Here is a 16430-nt window from a genome sequence, read left to right on the forward strand (position 1 = left end):
CAACGTCATTGTCGATGGTGGTGCGGATTGGCGGCACGCCCGGCAATGGCTCGGGATCAAACCTCGCCTCGACCCGCTGGGGATCCTGATGGCTACCAGATCCGGACGCGCTAGATGGGCCCCCAACACCATCCGACATACGGTCCCGTTGGACCCAGTCTGGAACAGAATGGTGAGTTAGTCGCTACTGGTGATCGGGGAACACCTACCACCGACACCGAGGTGTGCGCACAAGTCGTCGAAGTCACGCCGGAGCTCATCGTACTTGTGTCGGAGCTCAACGTTCTCCTGTCGCAAGTTGTGGAGCTCCCGCGAGATGGCACTCGACGATTCCAGCACCACAAATTCCTCATGTTGCTCCAACGAACTCCCGGACCCAAATCCTAGGTGTTGTCAGCCGAGATCAAAAGCATCAAATGCAAGGGACTCACGATTTGGAGGTACACCGATGTAGGCCGGCACTACCCGCGGTCGCTCCCCTTGGGTTCCACTGTTTGATGGTCCAGCGGAATGACTCGGGGACCTCCTGCTCGGAAGATCAGCCTGGTCGAATTCTACTGTTACCTCCCTCTGCTTGCTCTTCGACCTTCCGCGCGTCTGCTTCACGGGCTCGGACACGATGCGGGGCCGCTTTGACGGGCGGCGGGTTATGCGCGTGCTTCTTCGGGAAGACGTGCTTGCGACGGACGCTGTGTCGGAGTCCGCCCCGCCATCAGGGTCAGTGTCGGGGGGCACCGTCGCCACTGACGCCACGGACACAGATCGGGCTCGCTTCCGAGGGTTCGCCTTCACCGCCGACGGAGTGCGTGATCGTGAGCGGACTTCCCGTCCTCCGTCTCATCTGGGACGTCCGCGTCGAAGGCGACACAGGGCTTATGCTTCCGGAAGCACTCGTCGCAAGTCGTAGCCGCCTTCCTGGGGTCACTCGATACCCAGCAGTGCATTGAATGGCACCGCTGGCACTTCGTGTCCTGCAAACACATTGAGATGAGTGGGCGGATAACAGAGATACATTACCTACCATCACGCGAATCCAATTCTCGCGACGTTTGTTTTTCGAGCCCGCCCAATCGAACGCCGCCAATTTCAACCGGGCGCGCTCGGCTTTGCAAATCTTCACGAGGGTGCGGTAATCGTCGACTTCGAGGGCGCTTTCGATGCGGTCCTCGAGGTCCATGCCTGGAGTCACATCCGGCTCGGATTCGGACGGTATCTCCGACACTGCCTTCTTGAGGATGGGCCGAACCTTGACACCACCTGCCGAACATCTTAATGATGAACGTTAGACATAGGGGACTTGCGACTTACTCTGTGGGGCCTGTTCGCCTTGATCTTCCGCGACCGCACTCTCAGCTCGCTGTTTTCCTTTCCCTTTGCTGGCCGCCATCGTCGTCTTCTTCGGCACAGCCGGTTCGGGCTCGTCGTCCTCTTCCTCTTCGGCGATACTGACCGCTCGCTTCTTTCCCTTCGCGTTGGTGGCGGCCATCGTGTGCTTCTTCGGCAAGGCTGGTTCCGGCTCGTTGTCAACTTCCACCTCGGGGACACTGACCACCCGCCTCTTTGGCTGCGGTCTGCTGTTTGGGGCCTTTTTCGCCTTCGGGACCACCTGCTGAGGCTCCCGGTCGTCGTCCGCATCGGAGTCGATGGTGATGGCCCGCTCCTTGCCCTTCCCTTTGATCGACGCGCTCGTCTTGGTGTTCTTCGCCGCACCGGCACCGTGGATGGCGGGTTTGGACGGGTTTGCCGCCGTCTTCGCGGGCTTCGTGTGGGGACGAGGGAGGGGCAAGGTGGGCCTTGGGCTGATTTCCGGCTCGCCCGACTCATCGACCTCCATGTCGTCGCCATCGTGCTGCGGGAGGGCGAAAGCGACACCCGGGTGCGGGCGGGGAGCGGCGGGAATGGGCGGGACAAGCGACGGCTCGCTGTCATCGGGAGGAAGCTCGTGGGACCCCGTAAACCAATCGTTTGCCGCTATTCTTGGGTCGTTCTGCTTGATCCGGGCAAACCGTCGATACAGGTCAATATCCGCCGGAGCTGCCATTTCCTCCATGGCGGATATCACCAACGGCGGCACGTACACCTCCCACTGGTTACCGTCCGCGATGACCGCGGCAGAGCTCGCCTCGGTCTGGCCGACCTGTGAGAACACGCGGACACCATGAATCACACGACAAACTCACCACCCATTTGTGAAGCTTCTTCCACTGTTGCAAGACCCGAAGGTGAGCATTGGCGCTATGGTTGAACAGACAGACACTCACTAATTTCTTGATTTCCTTTGTTTCGGCCGGTGCCGTACTCCGCCATCTTTGCACCACTCCCGCGATTTTGCCCTCCCAGAAGGTCATCAGGCCTTTGAACTGGGCTTCCGTCACCATCTTCGGGCCGTCTTCGGTAGGACCGGGGATGCTTGTTGACGCCATGATAAACGAGCGGTGAGGGAAAGCGATTCAGCGGCGAGGACAGAGAGAAGAGCGGGAGATGCAGATGAAGTTCAAGAGCCACGCGTAAGCGCCGAGCGCCAGCAGCCGACGGTGGGAATGCAGCCACAAACACGTGGTCTGTGGCTGAGCCGCGCCGCGGGCCATCCGATCGATCTCACTGATGAGATCTGAACCAAGGTCTATCAATTACCACCACCATGTCGACCTCGGTGATCGCAAGAATGAAGAAAAGAGACGGTATGTACCAGTGCTACATGCACATGCGAGCTGCCACTAACGGCTCGGTGCGCAGGATCGTCTGGTTCACCCGCGCCAGCGGATGGGCACTCGGGCGATGCGGAGCAGTGTGCTCGCCCGGCGGAACAGCTCCAGGACCCGGACGTCACGGATTCGGTGAGTTTCTCTTGCCTATAGCTTAGGCACGGCACACTCATCGGGCGAACCTATTCAGGACGACAGCGATGGGGATGATGTGATAGGTGCGTCGCATGGTCATTGGTGCAGGTTGTGGAGCAAATACTGACTTGTAATATGTATTCTAGTGCCGTTTGTCATACCCACTAGGGCCAGGACGATTGAGCCCAAGCGCGATGCGGACGCCATGGTGAGCAGGACCCACTAGACATAATTACTCGGGGCTGACAGCTAGGTACAGGACACAACCCCGGATGGTATACCAGTAACAACCGGGGTGGATACGGGGTCCGGGAAGGATGCTATGGTGATCTCTGAGGATGAACGGGCTGTGCCGTTGACTCCTCCTCGACAGTTTGTGATGCCCCAGCCCCCGGCGAACCGCCGGGCACAGACGATTCGAACCCGCGGCCGGAAGGTTTCGCCCATTCCCATTTCCAGCGACTCCGAACCCGACGGACAGTTCTAGGGCAGAGCAGGGGTACCGAAAACCCGCCAGGGTACAGGGTAGGGGTACATCGCGGGTAAGGGTAGGGGTCTCATTTCATTGACCCGCATACCCGTACTGGTACCCGTGGGCACGAAGCGTCTGCGCGAGCTCGCGGCAGCCTCCGAGTGGCAAGGAACCTTATCATTTAACCTACATAGCACATAACTGTGCCACAAACACGAAGTTCCCATATAATTGTCATAGCTGTGCAACAAAGCTTCTCGCTTCTATCAGATTGTCACGGTCCTCATGTCTTTAAAACGTCCTGCCGAAAGCTCGGAGATATCCCCCAATATGGGGAAACGCATGCGCATCCCAACAGCAAAGCTCCGCGCAGCTGAGGCCGAGAAGCCTCCACAGAAGTCGAAGAAGCCTTCGGCACCCTCTGCCAGGCGAGAGCCACGCATCAGCAATGGGCTCGACTCGCTCGAGGAACCAGCAGCACCTGCAGAGAAGTCGTCAGCAACTGACAAAGCTTCCGAGAGTCATCAAGCACCTACACAACCCAGCCGACGCACAAGTGTCTGCGATATAGCCGATGAAGACGACTGGAGCGAGACCGACGAGATTATCGAGGTCGATGTACACGGCAACACGAAGAAGGTGACACGGAATCCGAATCAGGAGGGACCTGAGGAGGAACTCGGTAAGTGAATAGCATTGCAACAAACATTGTACTTACTACTCGCCCATTCCCAGCGCGCCTAAGCAAGGAATGGACATCCCCCGTCTACGCATTCTACAAGGCCGAGGTCACCATTGATGAGGACAAGGGCAGACGCGCCCATGTATTCCACTGTGCGAACCGAGGCTGCGATGTTTCGATTAAACGTTGGCTGGATAAGAAGGATAGGCACTCAACTGGTAACCTTCGCAAGCACGTCAAGGTGTGCTTCGGCGAAGAAGCGATGGGCTGTGCTGACAGCGCTGGGTCCGCATCAAAGGCGCGCGAGGGCGTGAAGAAATATCTACGATCTGGGGATCTGACGATGTCATTTACACGTACCGGAAAAGGGAAAGTTACCTACTCGGTGCGGCAACATACACGCGCAGAGACAAGGTATGTGACTGCATCACATCCATGAGTCCAGTGATAGATCATAGATTAATAATACGTACCAGGGCGGAGATTGTTCGTTGGGTTGCAGAAAGCAACCGGCCGTTTGCGATCGTCGAAGACCGTGCGTTTCAGAGCCTGATGAAGACGGGGCGACCCGAGTACTGGATTCCTTCTCGGTGGACCGTCGGACGCGATGTTCAGAAGGTCTTCGCACGCACTCGCACTCGCATTGGGAAGATGCTAAAGGTTAGTCTCTTTGATTACAAGATGACGTACCTTACGCGGCATCCAGGAGTACAACGGCGAGTTAAACTTTACCACCGACTGCTGGACATCGCCCAATCACAAAGCAATGGTTGCTTTCTCCGTCCACTTCGAGCAAGACGGCGTGCCCATGCGGATGACGCTCGATGTTGTCGAGCTAGCAACCTCGCACTCGGGCCTGAACCTTGCGAAGACATTTGCTGATCTCGTCAATGGCCTGGATATCAATGCGAAGGTAAAGTGAGCATTGTTTGTCCATAGTGTCTGCCACTCACCACATTCGTCAGGTCTTAGCGATCACCGCCGATAACGCGTCTGCAAACGACGTTATGATCGACGAGCTTGTCGAGCTTCTCGAGTCGTTTCGTGGGCAAGCCGCACATGCACGTTGCTTTGACCATACCCTGAATCTCATCGTCAAGACACTCCTTCGGCAGTTTGATACCGCGCGCCGCAAGAAGAACGCCGACCACGATGCGCTTGATGCTGCTGAGGAAGCGCTGCGAGGCCTCGCCAGTGAGGAGATCGATCTTGATGATGATGACGGGATCGAGGAGTGGGATGTCTCTGAGCTCGATGATGATAATGTGGAAGGATGGGTTGACGAGCGCGAGGAGCTGACTGAGGAAGAAGTTGCCGAGCTGGATGCGACGACACGGCCAGCAAAGTTCGCGCTAGCCAAAGTAAGTGCTTACTGGACAGAGAAGCCGAGTTACTCACTGTCACCTAGCTGCGAAAGTTCGCATTCGCCGTCATCAATTCGACAACCAAACTCCTCCCCGCCTGGTACCGAACCGTCGAGCTACTGAATCTTCCACAAGATAACATGCCGCGCGACGTTCGCACTCGCTGGAATTCCACTTATGGAATGCTTAGCTTCGCAATCAAATACCGAGCTGCAATTGACCGACTTACCAGTGACCGGTCCATGGACCTACGAAAGTTCGAGTTGAGCGACGAGGAGTGGAAGATCTCGGTGCAGTTGTGTGGCATACTCAAGGTGCGTGCGCCATGACTGTAGCCACTCACGTGTCACTCATGTGACACCTCACTCGCCCGCAGTTCTTTTCAGACGCCACATTGTTCTTCTCGCGCGATGTCCCCAACCTCGCAATGGTCATTCCGGTCATGGATGTTCTCGACGAGCACCTGACAGATTCCTCACGCAAGCCAGACGTCTACCCTTCCATTCGCGCCGCCGTTGCTCTGGCAAAGAAGACCCTTAATCGTTATTACAGCAAGACCGACGAGTCTAATGCATACCGCATCACAATGAGTAAGTGCCATTGTATTCGTGATACTTGCGCTGACTGTGTCCCCAGTCCTACACCCTCGTTACAAGCTCAGGTACTTCGAGACAGCAAAATGGCCAGGAGACTGGATTCGCGCCGCAGAAACGGCCGTCCGCGATGAGTACGCCGATTGGCTGTCGCGTCACGGCGAACAGGAGGCTGCTAGTAGCACGAGCGAGGACGAGGACGGCGGGACACACGGTGGTAAAAAGAAGGTACGTGACTGGTTTTTGCTACATGTTTAGTGGCTCATATGTCTCTATTCCACGCGATATCAGTCGAAGAACTTGTTCGACAACATCCCAGCTCTCGCGCCGCCGAAGCCCACCAAGATCGCTAATGAGCTGGACACGTACCTTGCGGACGACGTCGAGAAGGCCGCCGACCCTGTCGCGTGGTGGTATGAGCGACGCGCGAAGTACCCGAACCTCTCGCGCATGGCCATCAGCTACCTTACAATCCCTGGTATGACCAATTATCTACTCTAATCAGTTTTCGTGCATTACTTATGGTATCTGGTACAGCGACGTCTGCCGACGTTGAACGCGTGTTTAGTCGCGGCCGTCTCATTCTCCCGCACATCCGCAACGGCATGTCGTCGCAATCGATCCGGGCACTCTTGTGCCTTGGTGATTGGTGCCGACTTGGCCTTGTTGAGGACGATGACGTGCGCGCGGTCGCCGCCGAGGCTGATGATGGTGCAGAGTAGCTAGGGTGGGACAGTGTTATGTACAAAACATCATGTAGTAGCTGATTCGACGAATTCATGTGCTATACCTGCGACATACCCGCGACCCGCACATGACCCGCGTCGACCCGTCTGCCACCCGTACCCGCTGTGGCGGGTCCGTACCCCTGCCGGGTAAGGGTACGGGTCTACCTCGGGATACCCCCGGGTATACCCGTGCTCTGCCCTAGACAGTTCGACTTACCCACAACGCATGCAAGCAGCACCACTTCCGTCAGTGGTACCCGACTTATCGGCCCGCTCCCGGTGTCGGACGTGGAGTCTGATGACGACGGCTTGGAGACCGTTGTGTTTATCCCGCCGAGACGATCACGCAGCAAGACCGCATCGGCACCCGTAGGCTTGGCGGAAGGAGTGGGATTGTCGGCTGGTGGCTCAAGTGTGGGCGGAGTGCAGGGACCGTCGATTATGGCCGTCGGACGCCAATCCCCTATGCCGATAGAGATCTCAAGCGACGACGATACTGAATCTGAGGTGGACGACGGTGTGGAAGACGGTCCAGTCAATGTGTTGGCTGGGCGGGCAATACAGACTCCGCCGCCGCATGGGAGTTCGCTGGAGGGTCCAGAGTCTCCCCCTTACCGGAGTGCAACCCCGATCGATGTCTCATCCACTGATGAGACTGATTCCGATCTGGAGACGGGAACACCCATCAGGCCCTCCATGGCGGTTCCAAAGACCACGCCGAACGCAATCATTGCCGACGATACGGCGCCAACGACCCCGTTGCGACCAGTCCTCGGGAGTCCTGTCAGCCTGGAAAGGTCACTGGTTGAAGAGCGACGGGGTCTACCCGCAACGGAGGATAGGCAGAACTGGCGAGGTCTGCCAGACATCGCAAAGCCGATTGCACGAAAGAAAGGTGAGTTGTCACGGTGACCTTTTTATGCGTCCCAGGTCGGAAGTCCGACCGCGGGCGTCCGACCGCGGGCGTCCGACCGCGGGCGTCCGAAGTCGGGCGTCCGAAGTCGGGCGTCCGAAGTCGGGCGTCCGAAGTCGGGCGTCCGAAGTCGGGCGGTCGATGTCGGATGTCTGACAGCGGACGGTCAGCCGCATGGTGGTGCCTTGTTTGATGACCTGTCTATGTTCATAAAACTGACAAGGACATGTTTGACAGGAAATCGTCCTGTATTCGAAGTCCCCAAGAAGTCTACAAATCCAAATTCGTTCTTGGGAGGGGTGCCGGGACCATCGCGCCCGAAGTCGAACGCCCAGCTGCATGGTAGTCCCTCGTTAGATGCCCTGACCATGTTCATGATGCTAACAATGATCTGATTTACAGGAAAGGATCTTCTCTTCGGCTTCAACGATGAGTCTACGAACCCGAATCCGTTCTCGCGAGGGGTGCCGGGACCATCGCGCCCGAAGTCGGACGCCGAGCCGTATGGTAGTCCCCGTTTTGGTGCCTCGTCTACGCTCATGAAGCTAACAATGACATTTTGTACAGGAGCGGGTCTTCGCTTCCGCATGAACGACGAGTTCAAAGGCCGATCTCCTTTTGTGCGAGGGGTGCCTGGACCTTGGCGCTCCACCGTGGCGTCCACCGAGGAATCTCAGTGTAAGATCTTTCATGTTGTTAAAATGCTTCGCATTTGACTTCGCTCCTCAGTTGAGGGCGAGTTCGTGAAGGGCCCCCGCTATGACGCGCCCGTGCCTCGAATGGTGGAACACGACATTCAGCAAGGCGCGGTCCTCCGTGCGCGATTGGAGGCTTTACGCGAGCTGCAGCGGGCCAACAGGCGGGGTGGCGAGATTCTCGCAAAGATGGCGAAATACTACGGGACGGCGGACAAGGAGTAGGACATGTTGTAGACATGTTGTAGTTTCATTTTGGCTAGAAGTTACGATCAAATACATGTGGAATGTGGTGCCATCAGGAATTTGACCACGAAGCTGCCGGATTCGAGAGGTCCAGTGAGAATGTGGATCACTGGAGGAATTCCGGAAAAAGGGGCGGGCAATGGCATGGGAGCCGGTGTGTCGCAGCCTACAAGTGGAATCATTGTTGTCATGTCAGCCGATCAGCCAGTTTGTCACGGATAACCGTGAGAGAGACGTTATGATGGACACTACATCTAGCGCAGGGTAGAACCTCGGCCGGCTCGGACCGGACGGTCGTGAAAAGAGCAGGCCGAGGCGGGCGTAACGAGCCGATGGCTCGTCGGCCAACGTGGTGCAAACGTAGTGTCTCATGCCGGCCGGCGTGTACATGATGATGCAGTCTCAAGACGGCCGACGTGTAGATGATGATACAGTGGCATGATGGCCGTCCATGTTGACCGGATCGTGTCTGAATGACAACCCACCAGGTAGTACCGGACAAGGCACACAGCGGCCGACTGGGACTCGATGACAGATTTTGTTGGCGGCCGAGCGGGTGGCAATGGTGTCGGCCGTCTGTGCTTCAGTGGACTGTTTGACGATCGGCCGACGTGCTAACTACCAATCGACAGCAACGTGAATTGCGCTCTGGTATTACGATTGTAGGCCGGCCCGAACAGAATGCTCATGTCACACGTCGGCCTACCGGATAACATTGTCGGAGTCTCACGTCGGCCGACATGGTAAACATTGTCAGAGTCTGTGACGTCGGCCGCCCCGCATGGAATTGTGTCAGTCATATACTTCCGAGGTGGTCGACCGAGCGGGCGCTGACTCAATCGTCCTCGCCGTCGGCCGACTCGGGAATACCCACTAAAGTCTCACGGTCGGCCGACGTCGGGTGGCCGGGCAACAATAAGTGAATCTCATGTTGGGTGGCCGGGCACCAATGGACTGTTTAGCTCGATTGGCTCTAATAACGTCCAGAAAGCGAATCGTAGGTATGTTGCAGCTCTAGGGGGGACCGTTATTCGCGTCCTGATTGGCCAGAAACAGTCCGAGCACATCGGGTTTGCCCAATTTGGTTAGGAAACAAATAGACACAAATGTTCGATTCACGGGGGCGCCCGCAAAACTCACCTCTTGCGTGTGCAATCTACAAGGTGCTACATCCGTCCTTCTACCCTCTACCCAGGTGCACCCTCTTGCCTCTTATCCTGTTCCCCGTGTCCCTTCCTTGCCACTCGCCGAATCACACATCAAGACTCAACAAGTACGTCCGATGGCACGTCAATGAGCACATGCGAATGGCGCGTCGGCATGGCCAATGCCCAGCTACTTACATCGAGACATCTCGCAGCATAGTAAGCATGGACTGCATCCGTGTAAGGAGGAAGCTAACCGACTCGACTTGAAGGGCTGCAGCGTGCACGTTGAGGTAGAACTGCACAGCGAGAACAGCCCCGATCAGGAGACACTTCACAACGGGCGCAACATCGGGAAGACCCTCCCTGCGGACTACACACGCAGCATCATGCACACCGTCGTCATCGATGGCATCGACCGCAGCCCGTACGCCCCCTCCTCCTCTTCTCAAAGACCGCCACCAAACTATCCGCCATCCCAGCTGCTGCGGTACGCACATGCCCACCATCCACGACCTCTTCGTTGTCCCGCACACGGAGTTGCTCGCCACGCGCGCGAGCTCGACCTCCGTGCGGCTCAGCTGTGGGATGCTGCAAGTCCCTGAACACGTTGTGGAGGGCGTGGAGGAGCGCAACTGCAGGACGAAACATGCGGAGGACGTCGAGGCTGAGCTTGCGGGGTAACGAACAGGCAGGTGAAGGACAGGGGAATGACGGTGATCTTGTCTGCCTATTACATAGTGCTTAGTATACTCCCCAATGTCGATATTATGCACGAATAATGAAGCACTATACGACCACCGCATTTGTCACAGCGGGATAATTTGTCGCGGCCTCAAACATACCAAATCGGGAAGGCTGCCGCTTAATCCCTTGGCCCTTTACTTACAGTGTCCACGAACTGCATCAAGGCTTGAAGTTGAAGCAGTAAGTCACAATTGGCATTGCAATGAATGTATTCCTACTAGGTGTATGTCGTGGCGCACGACATACATGCTGTCCATCTGCTGGATCTCGATACAGGGTATCTAGGCACGGTGCATAAATCACTATAAACGGCAGTGTATCTAGGCCCAGAAACCGTCAGATCACAAATCACGATTGCATTACCCGATCCGGGCCCGCAGCGGCACCCAAAGTGGAAGAGTGTGCAATACGACCTATTTAGGGTAGGGCCGCCGCCGCGAGCTCTCCCCGGCGCCGGATGACCTAAGCTGTCCCCAAAGGGCAGCTGCCTCTTTAGGTAGTGAGTGCGGCGCCTCGCTCATACATGAGCGAGTGGCGGCTCATGTATGAAAGGCGCCCTCCAGTAAGTACAGGCCTTTCATGTATACACCCTTTTGCGCTAACTACAGGTATTCTATACATAGGCCTGCCAGCACCTGGTGAGGGGTAGGGGTGGTGGTCATGGGTGTGGAGGTCGAGGACATAGATACGAGAGTTGCCGAGGCCGTCACTAGTTAGTTTGACGTAGCCATGTACTTGCCCCGGAGTCCTACCAATGTAGCGACACTTCTAAACCGCTCGCCTCTGCCACTAAGGGTTCCGAACATTGACGCTTGAGCTTCGAACATCGGGCGGTTCCCTCGAACGGACGGACAGTGCGTCGACCGTTCTGACTTAGTGTGCTGTTGTATTGACCGTAAATGGCGTTTTCGGTGGGTAGGTGAGCTAAGGGCTCATCATCGCACGCGGAATGATTCCGATATGTTCTCTTCCTCAAACTATTCACAGCCGACGAGACATATCGCGGCGGTGGTGGCTGCAATTTGTACTTAACCATTGCTCCATATTGAAGCGATAATGCCCCGGGATGTTATATGAGGATCATGAGGGCATCTTGGTACGCAGAGGAGGAGGGTAAGATGGAGGCTCAGGTACTTAAGGTTGGCCTCATTCAGATCCATCCAACGGAAATGGCCGAGCGTTACAAAGTGTGACAAAATATGGCCATTAAGTGAAGAATTCATACTAGATTGTGTACTCGTACTGTACCATTCAAATGACAACGAATAAATCTTCAATCGAGGTCTCCGGACACGAACTCTTTCACGAAATCATCGCGCGCAGTGTTGTCTTAGTGTAGTGCAGTTTACACGACCGCAGAACATATCCGGCGAGTAGGCGCCCGCCGCATACCGAACGTGGTTCCGTCCCTACGGTTGCACCATCACCTACGATGCCTAAACGAAAGCATGCCTGGCGATTCGCGAACCTCGGTATTCCGAGAAAGAAGTCTAAGAAGCAGGGTCAGTCAGAAAGTGGGCAAAACAAAGAGAATGTGAGTACCAAAGTTTTCGGAACCTCTTGCATGGCAATTGACCATTGCGACGAGTAGGCTAGTGTCGAGGAGCACGTATCCTCTCAGCCGGTGCCGCAAACAGCGGGGCCTGTATTCTCTGGGTTACGATCCATCTGTCAACAATTCCATAACCGTCGCAGTCAGTCTCCTGAGCCAGCATCCGTATCAGAAGCGACCTCCGAGTCGGACGCAGACTCACCTCCGAGCAAGGTTCCTTGAACCTCTCCAGAGTCCTCCGAAACACCCATGCATGACCCGACTTCATCACGCAATGCTGTCGATGACGCGAGTGATTCCGCGTCGAACTTGGATCCCGGTGTTCAGCTGTGGAAGGTAACCGCAGATCTCTTCTTCCCGCGCCCAGACAGCCACACACCGATCTCGCCACGCTCTCGCTGCGCTTCTGAGCCCGTTGATGGTCTGTCCGAGGGTTGTCCTGATGCCATGCAGGCTGTGGATACCTTTTCCGGGTCCTGTGGTATTGAGAGACTGCCTTCCGAGTCTCCGAGTCCATGTCCAATGAACATCGACTCCGAGTTGTTGCCAGAGCCTGCTCCATATCTCAGCGAGGTATTCGAGTCTGTGGGCGAGCTGGAACCTGACCTTGTGAGCATACCTGATTCGACACATCAGGTCGGAGACTCCGAGGATGATGAGGATGACCCCGAGCCTGAGGATGATGTTGAGTTGGGCATGGAGGATCAGAGGCGAGGAGATGATGAAGAAGCAGAGTCTGACCTTGAACTCGATGACCCCGGCCGCGGTAATCCATCTCCCCAAACACACAGCCCCAGCATTCCGGAACCTAACGTTGATCCGAAAGCCCGTCAGGCTCCATCTCTTGAGGCCGCGAAGGCTGCACTTGCCGACCTCAAGGTCCTGCTACATCCACCTCGAAGTGGGTATGGCTACAAGGATGCGAAGCTCGATTGCGTCCTGCGCGAACGTCTTGAGGGCATGCACCGCCTTCTGTGCATCTATACGGATCCGACGCCCTCGGCGAACTTGCGTTGTGGCAACCGAGCAGGTCAGACCCATTGGATCTCGGCATCGCTTCAGGTCGCAAAGGGCGAGGGGTTGGGTCCGTGGCATGCCCGGTGTGTGCGACGCCGAGCGCAGGCATATGTTCGTGATCGCAACAGCCTACCGCACAACCTGTATGGGACATGGGCACGATGTCAGTTGGATGATGAAGACTTCCGTCAGGAGCTGTTCCTGCACCTCCAGGGGATTGGCGAGTATGTCAAAGCTGAAGACCTCGTACATTACCTGGATCGTCCGGATGTCAAGGAGCGGTGGAACACGAAGAAGACGATATCGCTTGCGACTGCGCAGCGATGGATGAAGCGGCTTGGTTATCGCTGGAAGGTGACGCCTAAGGGGCAGTACTCAGATGGGCACGAGCGAGACGATGTTGTTGCGTACCGACAAGGGACATTTCTGCCCAGATGGAAGGCGATGGAGCCACAGATGCGGGACTGGCGCCCTGATGGCGAGGAGGATAGGGGGCCCCTGCCTCAGAACCGCCGGACGGTGGTCTGGTTCCACGACGAGTCAACGTTCTACGCACATGATCGCCGAAAGAAGCGTTGGGTTCACAAATCTGAAAAGGCCAAACCTTATCAGAAAGGCGAGGGGGCATCCCTCATGGTCGCTGACTTTGTCTCGGCGGATTATGGTTGGCTGCGTGCACCCGATCACTCATCGGACAACCCGGAGGAGGCGCGAGTGTTTTTCAAGGCAGGTTCAGGGCGTGATGGATATTTCACGAATGAGGAAATCCAGGCCCAGGCGGAGAAGGCGATTGACATTGTCCAGAAGCACTATCCGCATGACCACCATGTGCTCGTCTTCGATAACGCACGCACCCACACCAAGCGAGCCGAGGACGCGCCATCTGCACGCAAGATGCCAAAGAACATTCCGAAGGAGGGGAAGAACTGGGGGGTGGAGGTCAGTGCCCGTGACGCAAATGGCAACATCATCTACGGCACCGATAGGAAGCCCACCAAGACTGTCGTGCAGATGGCACCGGGCTATTTTACACCAAAGGGTGGCACAAACATTGTCCCACAGTCTTTTTATTTTCCGGATGGACATGCACGTGCCGGAACTTTCAAGGGGATGGCGGTGATCCTTGAAGAGCGAGGCTACGGGAACATGTCAAAAAAGCACACAGAGTGCAAGAATTTCAAGTGCGCACCGGGGGCGACAAATTGCTGTTGCCGACGGATGCTCTTTGAGGAGACGGATTTTAAGACTGTGTCAAGCTTGCTCGAGTCGGCCTGCCAGGCACGCGGTGTTGAAGTCCTGTTCCTTCCAAAATTCCACTGCGAGCTCAATTTCATTGAGCAGTGCTGGGGTCATTCAAAACGAACTTACCGGTTGTTTCCCCCCTCGTCCAAGCAGGAGGATCTCCACAACAACGTGCTCAGTGCACTCGAATCGGTCCCATTGGAGACGATGCGACGGTGAGTAGGCTGTGTATGTGCGATCGTGATCAGAACCTGATCACTGCCGATGGGCCAGATATGCCACGCGCTCGCGCCGCTTCATGGATGCATATCATAAAGGCCTCAACGGCGCGCAAGCCGCATGGGCATCGAGGAAATACCATAGCCATCGTACCGTCCCCGACACGATCATGCAGGACCTCACTTCCGCTGCGTCTGCAGGGTCTATTTAATCAATGAGTAATGGAATTCGGATATCATACATTGACTACACATAACTCTACTGTACTGCAGCACACCATAGTGAATGTTTTATGACGAAAGTGCCCGAGAGTTCAAAGCAACTCGGCGGTGAGTGTGCGCAGTGCATGATTGGCCCTCGCCGGCGCTACGAGTGTCACTGGATAAGTCCTCGGGGATAACGCCGAGTCACAGCGCGTCACGGAGCCCATTCAGTGGAAAACCTCGCTGTTAACGGTACAGCCGGAGTGCATTTCGACCGTTGCAAACGGTAGGGCCGCCTCCGGCCGGAGTAGTCCGGGTCTACCGTTAGCAACAATGCACCGCTTGCAACAGGCCGGCCGGGCTTTTGGCCGGGGTAATGTACCTGTTGTAAACAGTCCGGCTGGATAGGCAACGGTCCGGCCGGACCCATACAACATCACTGCAAACAGGCCGGGTGGAGGGCAGGGTTAGCACATGCAACAGAGCGGCCGGCCGGTCCACGTTGCAAACAGAGCGGCCGGACTCAGGCCCCACCACTTCAAATGTTCCGGCCAGGATAAAATCCTTTCATTGCAAGCGGACCGGCCGGAGTGAAGTCTATCTGGTCCAGAATGGGTTGGCCAGCCTAAACAAACTGACTCCACGAACAGGCCGGCCGGGCAGGAGTTGTCCTGCTTCAAACGGTCCGGCCGGTCACAGCCCCCTGGGGGCTATTGAAATACTATATGTATTATGCACCTATGGGGTATACCATCATTAGTAGATCACAGCATAATTTTCCCATGACTTAGGGATGCCTAGTGAAGCTGCAAAACACAAAACAGCCCCACTGGCTGGCCAAATTAACTGGCCAGAGATTTCACTCACCCAGGTTTTTGCTTTACTGGCCATAAAATTAGCCAGGGTGTCCCTACAGGGCCAAATCAATAGGCCGGACATTTCAAAACATTGGCCGGGCATTTTAGTTCATTGGCCGAAGCTTTTAATTCACTGGCCGAAGCTTTTACTTCATTGGCCAAAGCTTTTACTTCATTGGCCGAAGCTTTTCGTCACCGGCCGAAGCTTTGGATTGACCGGCCGAAGCTTCTACTTCACCGGCCGGCGAAAACAGCCGGTGCTCGGCAAAAAATGGCCGGCCGGTGGGCAAAAATGGCCGGCCGGTGGGCAAAACCGGCCGGGCTGTTGAATTACTATATGTGGAAATGTGGTATTGTCTGGAAGCCCTTCATTCATAGAGTCTAGTATTGATTTCCTAGTGTCCAAAGGTACATAGTTAGGCCAGGATATGCGAGACAAGATTTACTCACAGGCTTCTTTGCAAAACATGTTATTCAACTGCTGAAGCCAATATTCTTTGCCCACACTGTTTGACTATCTAGAATGTGTTATCACAATGCATAGAGTAGATCCCCAAAAGGAATAGTCTTATTCTTTGAAGCTGAATGCAGGACAACAAATAAGGGGTAAGGTATAGTATACATGTCAAACAATGTTGACTTCCTGCAGCCAATCTACATTCCAAACACAGTTTCACAATCTAGAATGGTTCATTTACACACAAGGAGTGAGTCGTCCAAAGGAATAGTCTTATTCACATGAGCTGAATGTGGTACAGAGTTAAGGGGATCATGCACAGGCCGGACCATCTCCTATGAGGATTGGCCGGCCGGACCATTACCAACAGTGGGTAGATGTTTCTGTGCCATTCTTGATTGCCAAACCTTGTGGGCAAAGCATATTGGCTTCAGGATGTGAACACAGTATAACATGTA

At 55.7% G+C, this 16430-nt stretch overlaps 4 protein-coding genes across 4 annotated transcripts; all 4 read left to right on the top strand.

Annotated features, from left to right (window-relative positions):
* Positions 1–2641: 2641 nt before the first annotated feature.
* On the top strand, positions 2642–4002 carry B0H18DRAFT_960938 (uncharacterized protein; the record flags this gene model as incomplete). Its single annotated transcript, XM_048043006.1, has 7 exons — positions 2642–2681; positions 2737–2837; positions 2896–2923; positions 2987–3048; positions 3094–3212; positions 3322–3382; positions 3553–4002. 7 exons carry the CDS (start codon positions 2642–2644, stop codon positions 4000–4002), a joined length of 861 nt encoding a protein of 286 aa, XP_047885551.1.
* Positions 4003–7120: 3118 nt separating this feature from the next.
* Positions 7121–8512, top strand: B0H18DRAFT_960939 (uncharacterized protein; the record flags this gene model as incomplete). Its single annotated transcript, XM_048043007.1, has 6 exons — positions 7121–7574; positions 7610–7757; positions 7816–7934; positions 7995–8099; positions 8160–8270; positions 8322–8512. 6 exons carry the CDS (start codon positions 7121–7123, stop codon positions 8510–8512), a joined length of 1128 nt encoding a protein of 375 aa, XP_047885552.1.
* A 1122-nt stretch (positions 8513–9634) lies between these two features.
* B0H18DRAFT_1053142 (uncharacterized protein) lies at positions 9635–10497 on the top strand. The gene is made up of 3 exons (XM_048030999.1): positions 9635–9822; positions 9951–10105; positions 10161–10497. The coding sequence occupies exons 1-3, from the start codon at positions 9640–9642 to the stop codon at positions 10360–10362; spliced, it is 540 nt and encodes a 179-aa protein (XP_047885553.1). The 5' UTR covers positions 9635–9639; the 3' UTR covers positions 10363–10497.
* A 2440-nt stretch (positions 10498–12937) lies between these two features.
* B0H18DRAFT_889682 (uncharacterized protein) lies at positions 12938–13642 on the top strand (the record flags this gene model as incomplete). Its single annotated transcript, XM_048041279.1, has 1 exon — positions 12938–13642. A coding segment is annotated over one exon (705 nt), but the record flags the coding sequence as incomplete, so codon positions are not given.
* Between the last annotated feature and the right edge of the window lie 2788 nt (positions 13643–16430).

This window comes from Fomitopsis serialis, assembly GCF_022376445.1.
Source record: "Fomitopsis serialis strain Sig1Antser10 chromosome Unknown B0H18scaffold_228, whole genome shotgun sequence".
NCBI classification, from domain to species: domain Eukaryota; kingdom Fungi; phylum Basidiomycota; class Agaricomycetes; order Polyporales; family Fomitopsidaceae; genus Fomitopsis; species Fomitopsis serialis.

Bases quoted from the DNA above. Each gene is read 5' to 3' on its own strand.
- B0H18DRAFT_1053142 (XM_048030999.1), top strand. From the start codon at position 9,640: ATGTTCGATTCACGGGGGCGCCCGCAAAACTCACCTCTTGCGTGTGCA. The intron at 9,823-9,950 runs GTCAATGAGCAC...CTCGACTTGAAG, and splicing joins ACAAGTACGTCCGATGGCAC to GGCTGCAGCGTGCACGTTGA. The intron at 10,106-10,160 runs GTACGCCCCCTC...CCGCCATCCCAG, and splicing joins GATGGCATCGACCGCAGCCC to CTGCTGCGGTACGCACATGC.